Source organism: Salvia miltiorrhiza, chromosome 2 (assembly GCF_028751815.1).
Source record: "Salvia miltiorrhiza cultivar Shanhuang (shh) chromosome 2, IMPLAD_Smil_shh, whole genome shotgun sequence".
Taxonomy (NCBI): Eukaryota; Viridiplantae; Streptophyta; class Magnoliopsida; order Lamiales; family Lamiaceae; genus Salvia; species Salvia miltiorrhiza.
In genome coordinates this window covers 68,914,820-68,927,756 of record NC_080388.1, presented here as the reverse complement: position 1 = coordinate 68,927,756, position 12,937 = coordinate 68,914,820, and the positions used below count along the sequence as shown (strand labels likewise).

At 32.2% G+C, this 12,937-nt stretch overlaps 1 protein-coding gene across 1 annotated transcript; it reads left to right on the top strand.

Annotated features, from left to right (window-relative positions):
* Positions 1 to 2,731: 2,731 nt before the first annotated feature.
* LOC131008640 (uncharacterized) lies at positions 2,732 to 7,972 on the top strand. The gene is made up of 10 exons (XM_057935585.1): positions 2,732 to 3,327; positions 3,714 to 3,834; positions 4,100 to 4,185; positions 4,683 to 5,088; positions 5,181 to 5,281; positions 5,601 to 5,667; positions 6,168 to 6,395; positions 6,712 to 7,167; positions 7,314 to 7,386; positions 7,572 to 7,972. The coding sequence occupies exons 1-10, from the start codon at positions 2,906 to 2,908 to the stop codon at positions 7,814 to 7,816; spliced, it is 2,205 nt and encodes a 734-aa protein (XP_057791568.1). The 5' UTR covers positions 2,732 to 2,905; the 3' UTR covers positions 7,817 to 7,972.
* The last annotated feature ends 4,965 nt before the right edge of the window (positions 7,973 to 12,937 follow it).

The following is a 12,937-nucleotide window of genomic DNA, read 5'->3' as shown; positions in this document are numbered from 1 at the left end:
GATGAGATTTTAATAATTTAATATATTCTATAACTGATACATTTACTTGGAGGGGAACGAAATTTTACCTAGGTTCGAATCTTGAAGAGAGCGAAAATTTTCACAAATTTTTCGAATATCATTAATTCATTATTCAACACTATATACTTACCTTATTCATTATTCTCATAGTTATTCTCATGTTTCACAAAAATAACAATCTCACCATCGTATGTTCAATGTGATTGTAACTTGGTAAGTAATTAATACTACGCATTTTTCTTCAAGTACCTTTGATACTACCGAATCTGATCCCTAAAATTATATGCATACTTATGAGCATCCTTTTTAATTAAAACAAGACACAAAAATCTTCAATCGCCTCTATTGGTATACATCACGATTCACGATTAGTTAAATATGTCAAACTATAAATAGGGGCTTAGAGTAATCAATTTTATTTATTTTTACTTTCAAAACACTCTTGAAGTCGTTGAGTTTACCTGATTGTAGTTTATTGGCCTTTAAATACTTTAGCAACTATTGCACAATTTGATTCTCGCCAGCCAGCTTCAAATTTCGTCAACCAACTTTTTCTACTTCGAGAGAGCTTTGTGTGACCGCTGGATTCACCTCAATTGGAATTTCTATCGAGAAAGTTATGGCAATTTTATGAAAATTGCAAACTGATTCCTACAAAAATTTACTTGATTCTACCTGAGAAACTTCTAACTTATTGGCTCATATGAGTTGAACGTTGGATAAGGAGTCTCTAACAAAGTCTAATAGCTGGAAAAATAAACAAAAATCATTTATAATTTGAAGACGAAAAATAGCCTAGTGGTGTATGAATTTTGTTATCTCCTCTTCCCTCTTTATAGAGGTTGGCCTTGTTGGGCTAATTAGAGATTCCTAAAAGAATATGGAGAAGGTCTTCCAATAGAATTCTAATTCCTTTAACATTATCTCCAATATTAAATTTATATATTTATTAATATTAATTCATTTCATATTTTCATTAAATAATTGCATTAACAGTCCTTTCCATGTTTACCAATATGTTCCCTCTCATTTTATTTATTTCTCGTGTTTAAGATAATCCATATGCATTAATTAATTTAAACTTTAACTATTAGCTTTAATTAATTAATATATTATACAAGAGTCGTACTGCTCATACATTATTATACTTGAAATTAATTCCAATCGATCAAGTTTATAGTATAATAATAATAATTTATGAATACCTCAATAAGATATTATCAATTCGACGCATTGAGACATGATTTTATATAATAATATAACAGTAATTTTCAATATTAAATCACCACTAACTAAGAAATACGGTTTATTGGATTTTCCCATTAATTCTTATCGTGGAATGTTAGAGCAGTGTATAATAAAATGTTGCATGCACAAAACATTATATAATAAAATAATGCATGCACAATATAACAATTTTTAGATATTTCGTTCTAAATCATGTTAGTTATTTAGAACTTATCTCATTGTGAATCCAATTCAATGTCATACCACACTTAAGTATCTATGATTAGCCATAAACTAATTTCATATCTTAGATACTTCAATCTTTACCCATAGATCGCCAAAATATATCTCGACCATGAACTTAGTTTACTCTATAACAAATTTTCCATGTGATCTTTTGTGCGATCACCTCATGAACTTTATGTAGAATCAAGACATTTATTGTAATATAACAAATAGATATAATGCAAACTATATGATAAAAAGTATTTATTCTCATTTATGAGGAGATAAGATTAATACTAATATACAAGTAGCTAAATGATACTTTTCAATACCCTTACAATGTCAGGTATGCAATAGTCATATCGACACAACCAGTGAGCAGCCGACATGACAAGTAGCCGTCGATCGTCGATCACCGCAATTCGACCGTCGTTTTCTAATTTTTCTCTTTTTCTATACATCTAAATTATTCTATGAATTAATATATAAAATTATTCAATTTTCATATAATAAAAATAAAAAATATATATATTAAAATATTAAAAAAATAATCAAATTTTGTATAATAAGGTATCTTAACGTTCATTTTTCAATGTAACTTTCTATTCTCGTTCTCTCTAGGCCGATCTCTCTTATCTCCCTCTCTTTCTCTCTCACACACATAAATGAGTTCATAAAAAATGGAAGCCCGTCCCCTTGGGATGGCCTAGTGGTTAGGGTGGTTGCCAGTTGTCCAAGAGGTCACAGGTTCGAGTACTCTCGGCCACAATAACCACTAGGTGAGGTGTGTGTGTGGTTTGTATTATTTATAATGTAATTTCATCAAAAAAAAAAATAAAAATGGAAGCCCTCTTCTCTGTATTCACGCTCCCCTCCTACCAAGCCCTCTGCGACATGAGCTTCTCTTCTCTGTATAGTTAATTGCTTTATATTTTTAAACTAGCTCTAGCTAGTACAGTGACGAGTTTCACATAAACCTTTGAAAAGATAAGAGTTCAAACTTGTTCATTTACACAAGTTCATTGACATTTAACAATTTACCGGATCCTAACTGTAAATAAATATTCTAAAAGTTACTTTTATTTTTAAAGATTAATCTTTATAAACAAAAATAGTTTCTATAAAAATAGTGTAAATTAATTTGTTACGTATTTATTAAAATAGATTGTGATTTAAAAAAAAAAAACTTCACCCAAGAAGAATCTGCAGCATTTGTTTTCAGCCGTTCATTTCCCCTGCCACACTCAAACGCTAAACTCCCAAATATTAGTGGTCAAGATTTACAACACAAAAAATTTCACCAAAAAATATATGGAAAAAGAAACATAAAAAATCTAAACTAACCCATAATGACAGTTGAAAGCACACGCAGGCAGAGGCAGATTACTCTTACTCATCACTGCTGAACACACACCCACAGAGTTACTTCTCCATGATCACCACTTCATCACACTGTTTGACCTTCTCTTCCAATAAAACCCGCACACTGAATTTTGCTACATTGCATCGCCACAACACCGTAGGCAACATTTGTGTAGCCGCAGCATTCTCTTCATTTGCTAGCGCGGAGACGCCAAAATGGGACTGTAAGACTGCTACTCAATCTTCAAATGGGAACCCTAGTAATCTTGCAACCAGTAAGAAAAGCAAGGAGGAGGAAGAAGGAGTAGAAGTAGATCCAGAAACCGAGGTGGTTTTAGGAGAGAGAAAGGTGAGTTGTGAAGTGGAAGTCATATCTTGGAGGGAACGCAGAATCAGAGCTGAGATTTCAGTTAATGCTGATGTTGAATCCGTCTGGTCTGCTCTCACTGACTATGAAAGGCTTGCTGATTTCATCCCAAATCTTGTTAGAAGGTAAAATTTTGAAAATCTCCCAATATGAGATAGAGTTATCTTTTCATTTCTTTATCGTGTTCCCTTATTTTATTTTATTTTTTGATGGAATGGTGGTTTAACCTTTCATTTTTTATGATCATATGATCTCTCAGAATGTTGGTTAAACTTGGTAACATTTCTTGTAAAATGATAAACAAGTTTGTTTTAGTGAAACATCACTAGGTAGTTTAGAATTTGGGGAAATTTCAACTTGTGGTGTACTTGAATTAGATTTAATATGTGGAAGTCAGCAGCCAACTTCTTGATTTGTGCCTTAGTTTTTAGCTTATCCTTGCTTAGGAATTTAAATTAGTATTAGTGGACTGATGCTGTCATTTTGATGCATCTTTTGTATAATGTTTCAGTGGGAGGATTCCTTGTCCATATCCCGGGAGGATATGGTTGGAGCAGAGAGGGTTGCAGAGGGCACTATATTGGCATATAGAAGCTCGTGTCGTGTTGGATCTTCAAGAACTTGTCAACTCTGTATGCACTTTACTCAAACAACACTCTATTATGGCACTGTTTTTCATTTGTCATAAGTTTACTTGTTATAACTTCGTGAGGAAGAAGATACGGTAATTGGAAAAGAGATTTCATAGGTGGAAGTTCGTATTATGCAACTCTTTTAATTGGTGTACTTATAGTATGCTAATATGATAAGCATTTCCTCGTGTTAGTAAACTTGGATATTGTTTTTTGTTTTTTTTTTTTTTTTCATTTTTCCCATCTTATATTTCACATAATTCAGGAGAATAACCGTGAACTTCACTTCTCTATGGTTGATGGTGATTTCAAGAAATTTGAAGGCAAATGGTCAGTGAAGTCTCAGAAAGGGTATGATACGGTTCTTTTTTCTTTTTTTTTTAATCGTATCACCAAGATGATAAATCTAATAATCTTTGTATTAAGTCATTCAATGCGATTTTGAGAGCTCTAAATTTACATGCTATACTCAGTCCTTGTCTTTGAAATGAGTGTTCCATCGTACTTGTCATCATGTATATAGTCTCACATCACTCATATATGACTTATCACAATGTTTCTTATGGAAAACAATCTACTTTAACTAGCCTTGTGTGTCATACTAGTGAACATGAAATGGTTATTTTATGGAGCATCAGCTTAAATAAAATTGTATGTCCTGTTATTGAGCTCTGCAAAAACGTAAAATAATTTTACTGGACTGGAGATCCTTTAGCATAGAATCAGCTTGCCACATAGTTCTACTTAATTTGTTGTTTTAGTTACTATGATAAACAGTTTTACTGGAAGTGGACTCATGACTAATTCTTGTCCATGATTTTTCCTTGCTTTGATCCTTCATTTCATAGGTCGCCAACAGCGATCTTGGGTTATGAAGTTAATGTTATACCTAGGTTCAGCTTTCCGGCAATATTTCTGGAGCGGATTATCAGATCAGATCTTCCTGTAAATCTCCTAGCTTTAGCATGCCGATCTGAAAGCAACTTTGAAGGAAACCACAGTGTAGTCTCTTTGGACACATTACCTTCACAAGCACTTCACCTCAGAGGTGAGGAGACGGAAGTTGATACTGCACTGAACAACAAAGATGCTTCTGAAAATATCAAGAAAAAGTTTGTCAAAGCTGCTTTTGGTCCTTTGTCTCCTTCGACTGGAGAGTTGAATAGTAGTTGGGGAATCTTTGGCAAGTCTTGTCCACTTGACAGGCCGTGCTTGGTGGATGAAGTTCATCTCCGTAGATTTGATGGATTATTGGTAACTGCTCGACTCTGCTTTATATCTTGCCCTTCCCGGGAAAGTCATATTATATTTGGTTGGTAATCTGGTGAATTCATTTTGTGGTGAAGGAAAATGGGGGTGTTCACAGATGCGTTATTGCCAGCATAACAGTAAAAGCTCCTGTTCGTGAAGTATGGAATATTCTCACAGCTTATGAAAGCCTTCCCGAGTAAGTTATTCAGGCACTTATTGTATGCCACTTACTGAGATTTGTGTGTCTCATAACGCCTTAAATCCGTTTTTCATCAAGGTTGGTCTTGCAAAATCTAGAGAGAGTTTTCATATTGATTGGTTTAACATGCATGTTTCACATATAGGTGTGGGAATTTGATGTGAAAGCTGTTTCTGTGCATGCCTCTTAATTTCTATATGTACTGTTTGGGGTCTAATGCATTGAACCATTACAAAATGTGAGCTATTGGCAAACAAAATTATCTATTTTATTTATTTATTTATTTCTAATTCATCTTTTCCTGAAACTACTGCAGGATAGTTCCTAATTTAGCTATCAGCAAGGTCTTATCCCGAGAAAGCAATAAAGTTCGCATTCTTCAGGTGCCAATTTCTTTGTTTGGTATAATGATCTCCTTGCCAGGAGCAAGAACAAATTTATTGATTTTGCAGAATTAAAATGATATTCAAATTTTCTTTTACACGAACTACTGACCAAAGTAAAAATTAGCATGATGTAAAATGTCAAGCAATTTATGCTCAAGATAACTTTAAAAACTTTTAGTTGCATCACTTTAACTTTTGGAAGATTCAGTTTTACCTCTTCACGATGATACATTGAATTGTCAAGTGCAGAAGGCAGCATTTGAGTTTTTTTTTTTTTTTTTGATGCATTAGCCAATCAACCCCAAAAACACAGATAACTGGTTTCTGATTATCATTGTTTCCACCTCATGTTGCCCCTTCCGTTGTAATTGTTCTTGTTTTCCAGAGGATCATAAATTGTGTTTCATCCCTGTGAACAACTTTGCCACCATCTTTTGTACTTTGTTTGAAGCAGAACATACAGGTTTTGATATTATTAATATAACTTCATGGTGCAGGAAGGATGCAAGGGTATATTGTATATGGTTCTCCATGCGCGTGTTATCCTCGATTTATGTGAGCATTTTGAACAAGAGATCGGATTTGAGCAGGTTGAAGGAGACTTTGATTCATTTCGAGGGAAATGGATCCTTGAGAAACTAGGCAGCCACCACACACTGTTGAAGTATTCAGTGGAGTCAAAAATGCATAAAAACTCCTTTCTTTCCGAAGCTATTATGGAAGAGGTTAGTAATCACTACCATCGTCCATTCCATCAATGAATTCCTAGTTTCCTTTGCTTCCATTTGTGGAGTTATGCAGTACTTTTGTTGGAAAAATAATTTTTTATATTTAGAAATTTAGACTCATTTTTTACATTCAAAGTTCTGTACTTCTTTTTGCTTGAAAACGTCAATTCTCTGAAATTCTGTCAGCACTGTCGGTTGAGTTCATTCTCAAATCATGGATCCTAGTTTGATGTCTTTGAGACAAAATCATCTGGGAACGGATCCTTATCCTTTTAAGGAATTATTATTTCTCAATAATTTTTTGCATTTGCAGGTCATTTACGAGGATCTCCCTTCAAACTTGTGTGCTATCCGAGATTACATGGAAAAAAGAGAAACTGAAAATAATCAGGAGGCTGTCAGTGATGACTGTTGTGCCGAGGGAGAGACAGCTATAGCAAACAACTGCAGCTCCTTCAATTTTAGTACAGAGGCCAGGGGTTATGATTGCATCTCAAGTTCAGACAGACAAAGGCCAAAGGTCCCTGGCTTGCAGAGAAACATCGAGGTTCTTAAAGCTGAGCTCTTAAACTTCATTTCTGAGCATGGACAGGAAGGATTCATGCCTATGAGAAAGCAACTACGGAAGCATGGGCGAGTGGATATTGAGAAGGCCATCACACGAATGGGTGGATTTAGGCGAATTGCATCATTGATGGATCTGTCCCTTGCATACAAACAACGTAAACCAAAAGGTTATTGGGATAATCTGGAAAATTTGCAAGATGAGGTTAGTTTCTTGCATCTCATTCCGTTCTTTACTTCAATTCTCCTCTTTCCTCTTTGTTGTTCCGTTCCATAATGTGGAGTTGAATGCGCATATGTACTCTTGCAAAAACAATCCGTCGTCATGGCTTATCAACTTTGCTCTTTCAGATTAAACGATTCCAAAGGAATTGGGGTATGGATCCATCATACATGCCCAGCAGAAAATGCTTTGAACGTGCAGGTACTCCCTTTTTCTAGTGTGTCGTCTCTTATTAGCCAACTTATCGATCTTACTTTTCAAACAAAAGATTCCCACTTGAGCTTTTTGGGTGTTGCAACAATTATGCACACTATGTGGAAGGTTTTCTCAGAATTCACTTCATTTTCATGGAGTAGATAGTTGAAAACAGGCATGATCTGGTGCAGGACGTTACGACATAGCACGTGCTCTGGAGAAATGGGGAGGGTTGCACGAGGTGTCCCGTCTGCTATCGCTCAAGGTAAGGCATCCTAACCGGCAAAGTGCCCTTTCCAAAGAGAGGAAGGCAGAGTCTGCGGCGTCCCACAGCGTAAATGAACAGGAGAAGATACCTACAAAAGCCTATGTTTCACAGGATACACATGAGTGGCTACTCAAATTCAAGGACTTTGACATAAACTGGGTAGAATGAGTTGCAGTTTAAGACTACTAGTAATGGCATCTTTATTGTAGATATCACTTCTCTAATGCCCTCATCTTAGACTGCATACTTGTGCCAACTGATGGAAAGTCTTCAGCTGCCAGATCCTCTATGGTAAATATCAATTTAGAGGTAAATTTTAAATTAGCTATTTTGGTATAAACAACTAGAAGATATATACTGGAACTAAAGTGCCATTTGATTCTAGCATGAACGCTCAAAACAGATTTGTGAAATGGAGTGACAGTTGAAAATAAACTGTTTTAGGAATAAACAAACAAACATGAAATCGCGATTTTTTAAATAGAGGGTTATGGTGATAGAATCACCCTAAATTGAAGCATAATAACTTTATTGGTGCCCCAAAAAAAAAAAAATCCAAGCCTAATTAAACAGAAGCAAGACCCGAAACAATTTGAAGTGGTCCAATTAATAATTTGAAAGCACAAATAACTGATTTAAGAGCATTGGCAACGCCCTTACTCGAGCGCCTACTCGAGTAGAGAGGTGCACTCGAGTAAGGCGTTGCAGGGAGGGGCTATTCGAGTGCTACTCGAGTCTTCGAGTATGCACGAGTAATTTTCTTCTTTTTTTTTCTTTTTTTTTAATTCTCTTCTCCTCTTTAAAAATCTCTCTCTCCTCTTTAAAAACTAAAAAAAATCAAGTAGGCTATCAAGTAACCTCAATACAGCACTACTTACTCAATAACACAATCCACTATCAAGTAGGCTATCAAGTAAGCCCATTGTGGATGCTCTAAGGCCCAAACTCTAGTATCAAAGCATTTGGTATACTGGGGCGCAAGGCCTTCTAATGTCTATCTTTCACGCATCGGAGATTCGGGGAGAGAGTGTGGAATTGTGGATCGTGATTTTTGCTTCGAGCAAAACTTCTCATTTGCAAAAATTACGACAATTCTCTTGTGGCGCGTTCTTTAAATTTTTTTATTTAATATTATTAATTTATCAAAAAAAAAAACTACGACAATAAACTTCATTCCATTTCCTGTCTCAAAAAAAAAAATACATTCCATTTTTATTCCACAAAATTCTTTTGTTTACTCCCTTTCAATTCGATAGCCTACATTTTTTTTTTGATATTTTAATTCAATAGGTCATTTCTAAACATATAGAGTCAACACATAACAAATAACTTTAATAATTTATTATTTACACCATATAGCATTGTGGTTCACACATAATTACCTATCTTCTCATTTAAATAATACTCCTTCTGTCTCATTGATAATTGTTCACTTTTCTTTTTAGTCTTTCGCATTGATAATGGCCTGCTCCATAAAAGAAAACCACATTATCTCACAAAAAGTTGTGGTTTCCACCACTTTTTATCACTTTTACTCTTAAATTACTCTTCTTCTTAATAATTGTGCCCAAAAGTAATGAGTCATTATCAGTGGGACGTAGGGAGTAATATTTTCATTTCACTATCCTATTTTTTGATAAATATATCCTTAAAAAAATTATTTTCTCTCTCCTATTTATTTATAAACTATTCGTTTCTTAATGTCCATATTCAAACCTTGTGACCTATTGAATTGAGACAAAGTGAGTATTTTCTTTTAGTTTATCCAGCAATTGTTATCTTTATTTTGCATTAGGTAAATCCATGTTCTTGTGGAATAGCTTGCAAATCACACAGATAATCGCACATGAAAAATTAATTGCGACATATTTGAATCTATAGAAGCGTTAGTGAAATTCAAATTTGAGATACTTGACGTAAAAATACCCACTTTACCACTAAGTTATCTCAAGGGGATAAGAACTTCATTCGGTATAAATAGATTATTGTTTGTTGAGTTGTCCTATGAGCATAGTATATCATGTGGCTCTTATTTAGTCACTTTTAACTCACCAATATGATTAGACAATAAAGTGCAATTCAATTTATAAAACATTTTCCTTCCACTAATAAATTTGAAGTTCGAATCATCATGAATCCATGAGGGAAAGGAAAGAATTATTTTTAATCCCCTTTTTATTTAAAAAGAAAAATAAAAAGGAAGAAAAAAAGTCACAAATATTGTGCCCATTGCATATCTACTAACACCACCCAAGTTGAACTTGTCAAGTGAACCTAAACATTGCTTTCTTCTCATCATCTCCTTTTTTTTCATTTCTCTCTCATCATTAAATAACACTTTGTAATTTATGCTCAACCAATAATTAATCAAAACAAATATCAACGTATCAACGCATACTTTGTCATAACAATAATTTTTTTTAAATAATTATTTGAAAAAGAACAGCAAATAAAATTTAAACTCTAGATCTCGCTACTTATATACTGAAGTCTACACCACTTAAATATTCCACTAAAAACTATTTTTTCAAAACTTATACTCCCTCCGTCCGCCAAAAGTGTACCACTTTGGCTGGGCACGGGATTTAATAAAATTGGTGATGATTTTGATGTAGTGGAGAAAGGGTCCCACCACTTTATGGGATGTGTGGTTGAGATTGAATTTGGGGTGGGTTTTATTGTAAATAAAGAGTGTTTGTAAGGATAAAAGATTAAAGTGGGTGGTGGGACCATTTCCATAAAAGGAAAGTGGTATACTCTTTGCGGACGCCCAATATAGTAAAAGTGGTATACTTTTGGCGGACAGAGGGAGTAGAAAAAAAATATATTTCAATCCCAACTCTTATATTGAATCATTCTTTTAGTTATGCCACATTCTAATTAAATTATCTCTTAATATTGTAACCCATTATATATTGAAATACAAACTTTGTACTCCTTTCGTCCCACGATTCTTGACATGTTTGGTTTCAGCGCGAGAATTAAGGAGTTGTAGATTAGTGTTTTAAGTGTGTATTTAATAAAGTATAAAAGTGATAAAGTAGGAGATAGAAGATAATAATTATTACCTTATTTAGAAATGTGTCAAGATTCGTGGGACGGTCCAAAAAGGCATACGTGTCAAGATTCGTGAGATGAAGGGAGTATTAAATCGTGTGACATATATTATTTGATCAATTAAGTGGTACTTATATACAAATTTATGTTGCATTAATATATAATTGTATGACTTTTGGACCGATTTTAAATTTGAATTTGAATTTATATATATGAACTGTGAGACAAGATATAAGACTTTTCTCTTATTGAAATAGCCGCTCCATAGTTAGTAACGACGACACAATTTCCTGAAAAACATATGCAGTAAAATAAAGTGTACAGCATATAATATGTTTTCGTAATTAATCGCACCCATAAATTTGTTTTTATAGAAGATAAGGACAACATTTTGCTAAAAAAAGCATTGAACCCTCTGAAAAAACCGACAATATATTAAAAGAAGACAAACAAGAGATTTATTCATGAAATAGTCTCACCAGCTTTAGTTTTATTAAGTGAAAATCGACCTAACAATATATCAAACTCTTCTTGATTGAAAAGATGCATGTACCAGCATGACATATATAGTAAAATAATAAAGAAATAAAAGACCTATAAAAGAAGAGAAATAAAAATACACATGTTATCATGATGTTAAGTTAGTATTTTAATATTTTGATTGATTTGACGAAAAAAGTGATAAAACCAAGTAGAGATCCATTTAATAAGAAACATGACATGATTCTTCTAAAAAAGAAAAAGAAAAGAAAGATTAAACATGAAAGAAACACGACATGATCAATAAAGACAACTTAGATTAAAGAGACCAATTATCAATTATCAATGCCTTCTCTTATAGTAGTATTTAAAAAAACAAAAGAAACAAAAAAATCTATATATAATATAAAACACCAGTTTTCTTCCCGCCAATTCAATGGCATTTTTTGCAATTATAATGTCAATTAAGGATAAAAGTTTAAAAATTAAAAGATAGTGGGGTGAGAGGAGAGAGAAAAGTAGAAATGTGAGATAGTTACGCTTCATCTACTATCAATTTTTTCCACATTTCCTCTCTCCTCATTTTCTTATACATTCACCCATTTTTTCTCAATTCCACATTTTTCTCTCTTCTAACCTATTTTTCATATTTAGATGATTTTCTAAAAATCTTTAAATTTAATTTATGAAAATATATTCGACATTTATCTTAAATTAAAGATCATGACAAGATTTTTAATTTGATGTAAAAATCATTAAATGTGAATTTGAAATAAATAAGTTATTATAATTTAAAATTTTAAAGTGATTATATTTCTCTCTCCTCTTTCTTTTTCTATATTCTTTCATTTTTTCCCCCTCTCTCCTTATTCACTCCACGTTATTATATTATCTATATATTAATCTCTCTCCACAAAATTTATCATGTTCTCTTCTCTTTTGATAAAAAGAACAAATAAAACATCAAATTTATTCGTTGGATTACTTTATCAAACATAACATAAAAATATGTAAATAAAAACTTTTAATTAAAAAATATGATGCACTATTATCAACAAACGTTGAGACGATATTATAAAAATATTTTTTAATTTTAATTTTATAGAAAATAATAATCAAATATCAAAGAATTATCTCAAATTTGAGATAGAGTAGATAATATTTTGAACTATATAAATTTTAAAGTTTTTAAAAAAATACCAAAATTTGTTAAGTTTGTGTTATGTATAATCTTTAATATACAAGGTTTAGGTTCTATTTTATATTCTCCTTTCTTTGACTTATTTGAACCATTTTATTTTACTCTCTTTCTTTCTTCAAATATTTATAATATTAGAAAAATAGAAAAATATCATTATAATATTTTTTTTCTAGGATTTGACATAAAGTATATACATCTTTATATAATACTATAAAATATGAGTTATTTTATTTTGTTTTCATTTGTTGGTGAAAAAATAATTAAATGACTTTTTTTTCTTGCAAAAAAACGTAATTACATGATTGTTTGATTATAATTATTTTAATTTAATGCAATTAAGGAGAAGGAAATTTCAATATGAATTTGTAAAAAAAATAGTTATTTATATTAAAATTAGAATTCAAAATGTAATATAGATTTATTTAATAATATGTACAAATTATTTATTTGTTTGTATAAACATATTTGTTGTTATAGTTTGTTTTTATATTATTCGTATTTTTTCTATTTTTGTAATTATTTTTGGGCTATTTAAATATGAACTTTTAATA

Bases quoted from the DNA above. Each gene is read 5' to 3' on its own strand.
- LOC131008640 (XM_057935585.1), top strand. From the start codon at position 2,906: ATGATCACCACTTCATCACACTGTTTGACCTTCTCTTCCAATAAAACC. The intron at 5,089-5,180 runs GTAACTGCTCGA...TTTGTGGTGAAG, and splicing joins GTAGATTTGATGGATTATTG to GAAAATGGGGGTGTTCACAG. The intron at 7,168-7,313 runs GTTAGTTTCTTG...TTGCTCTTTCAG, and splicing joins TGGAAAATTTGCAAGATGAG to ATTAAACGATTCCAAAGGAA.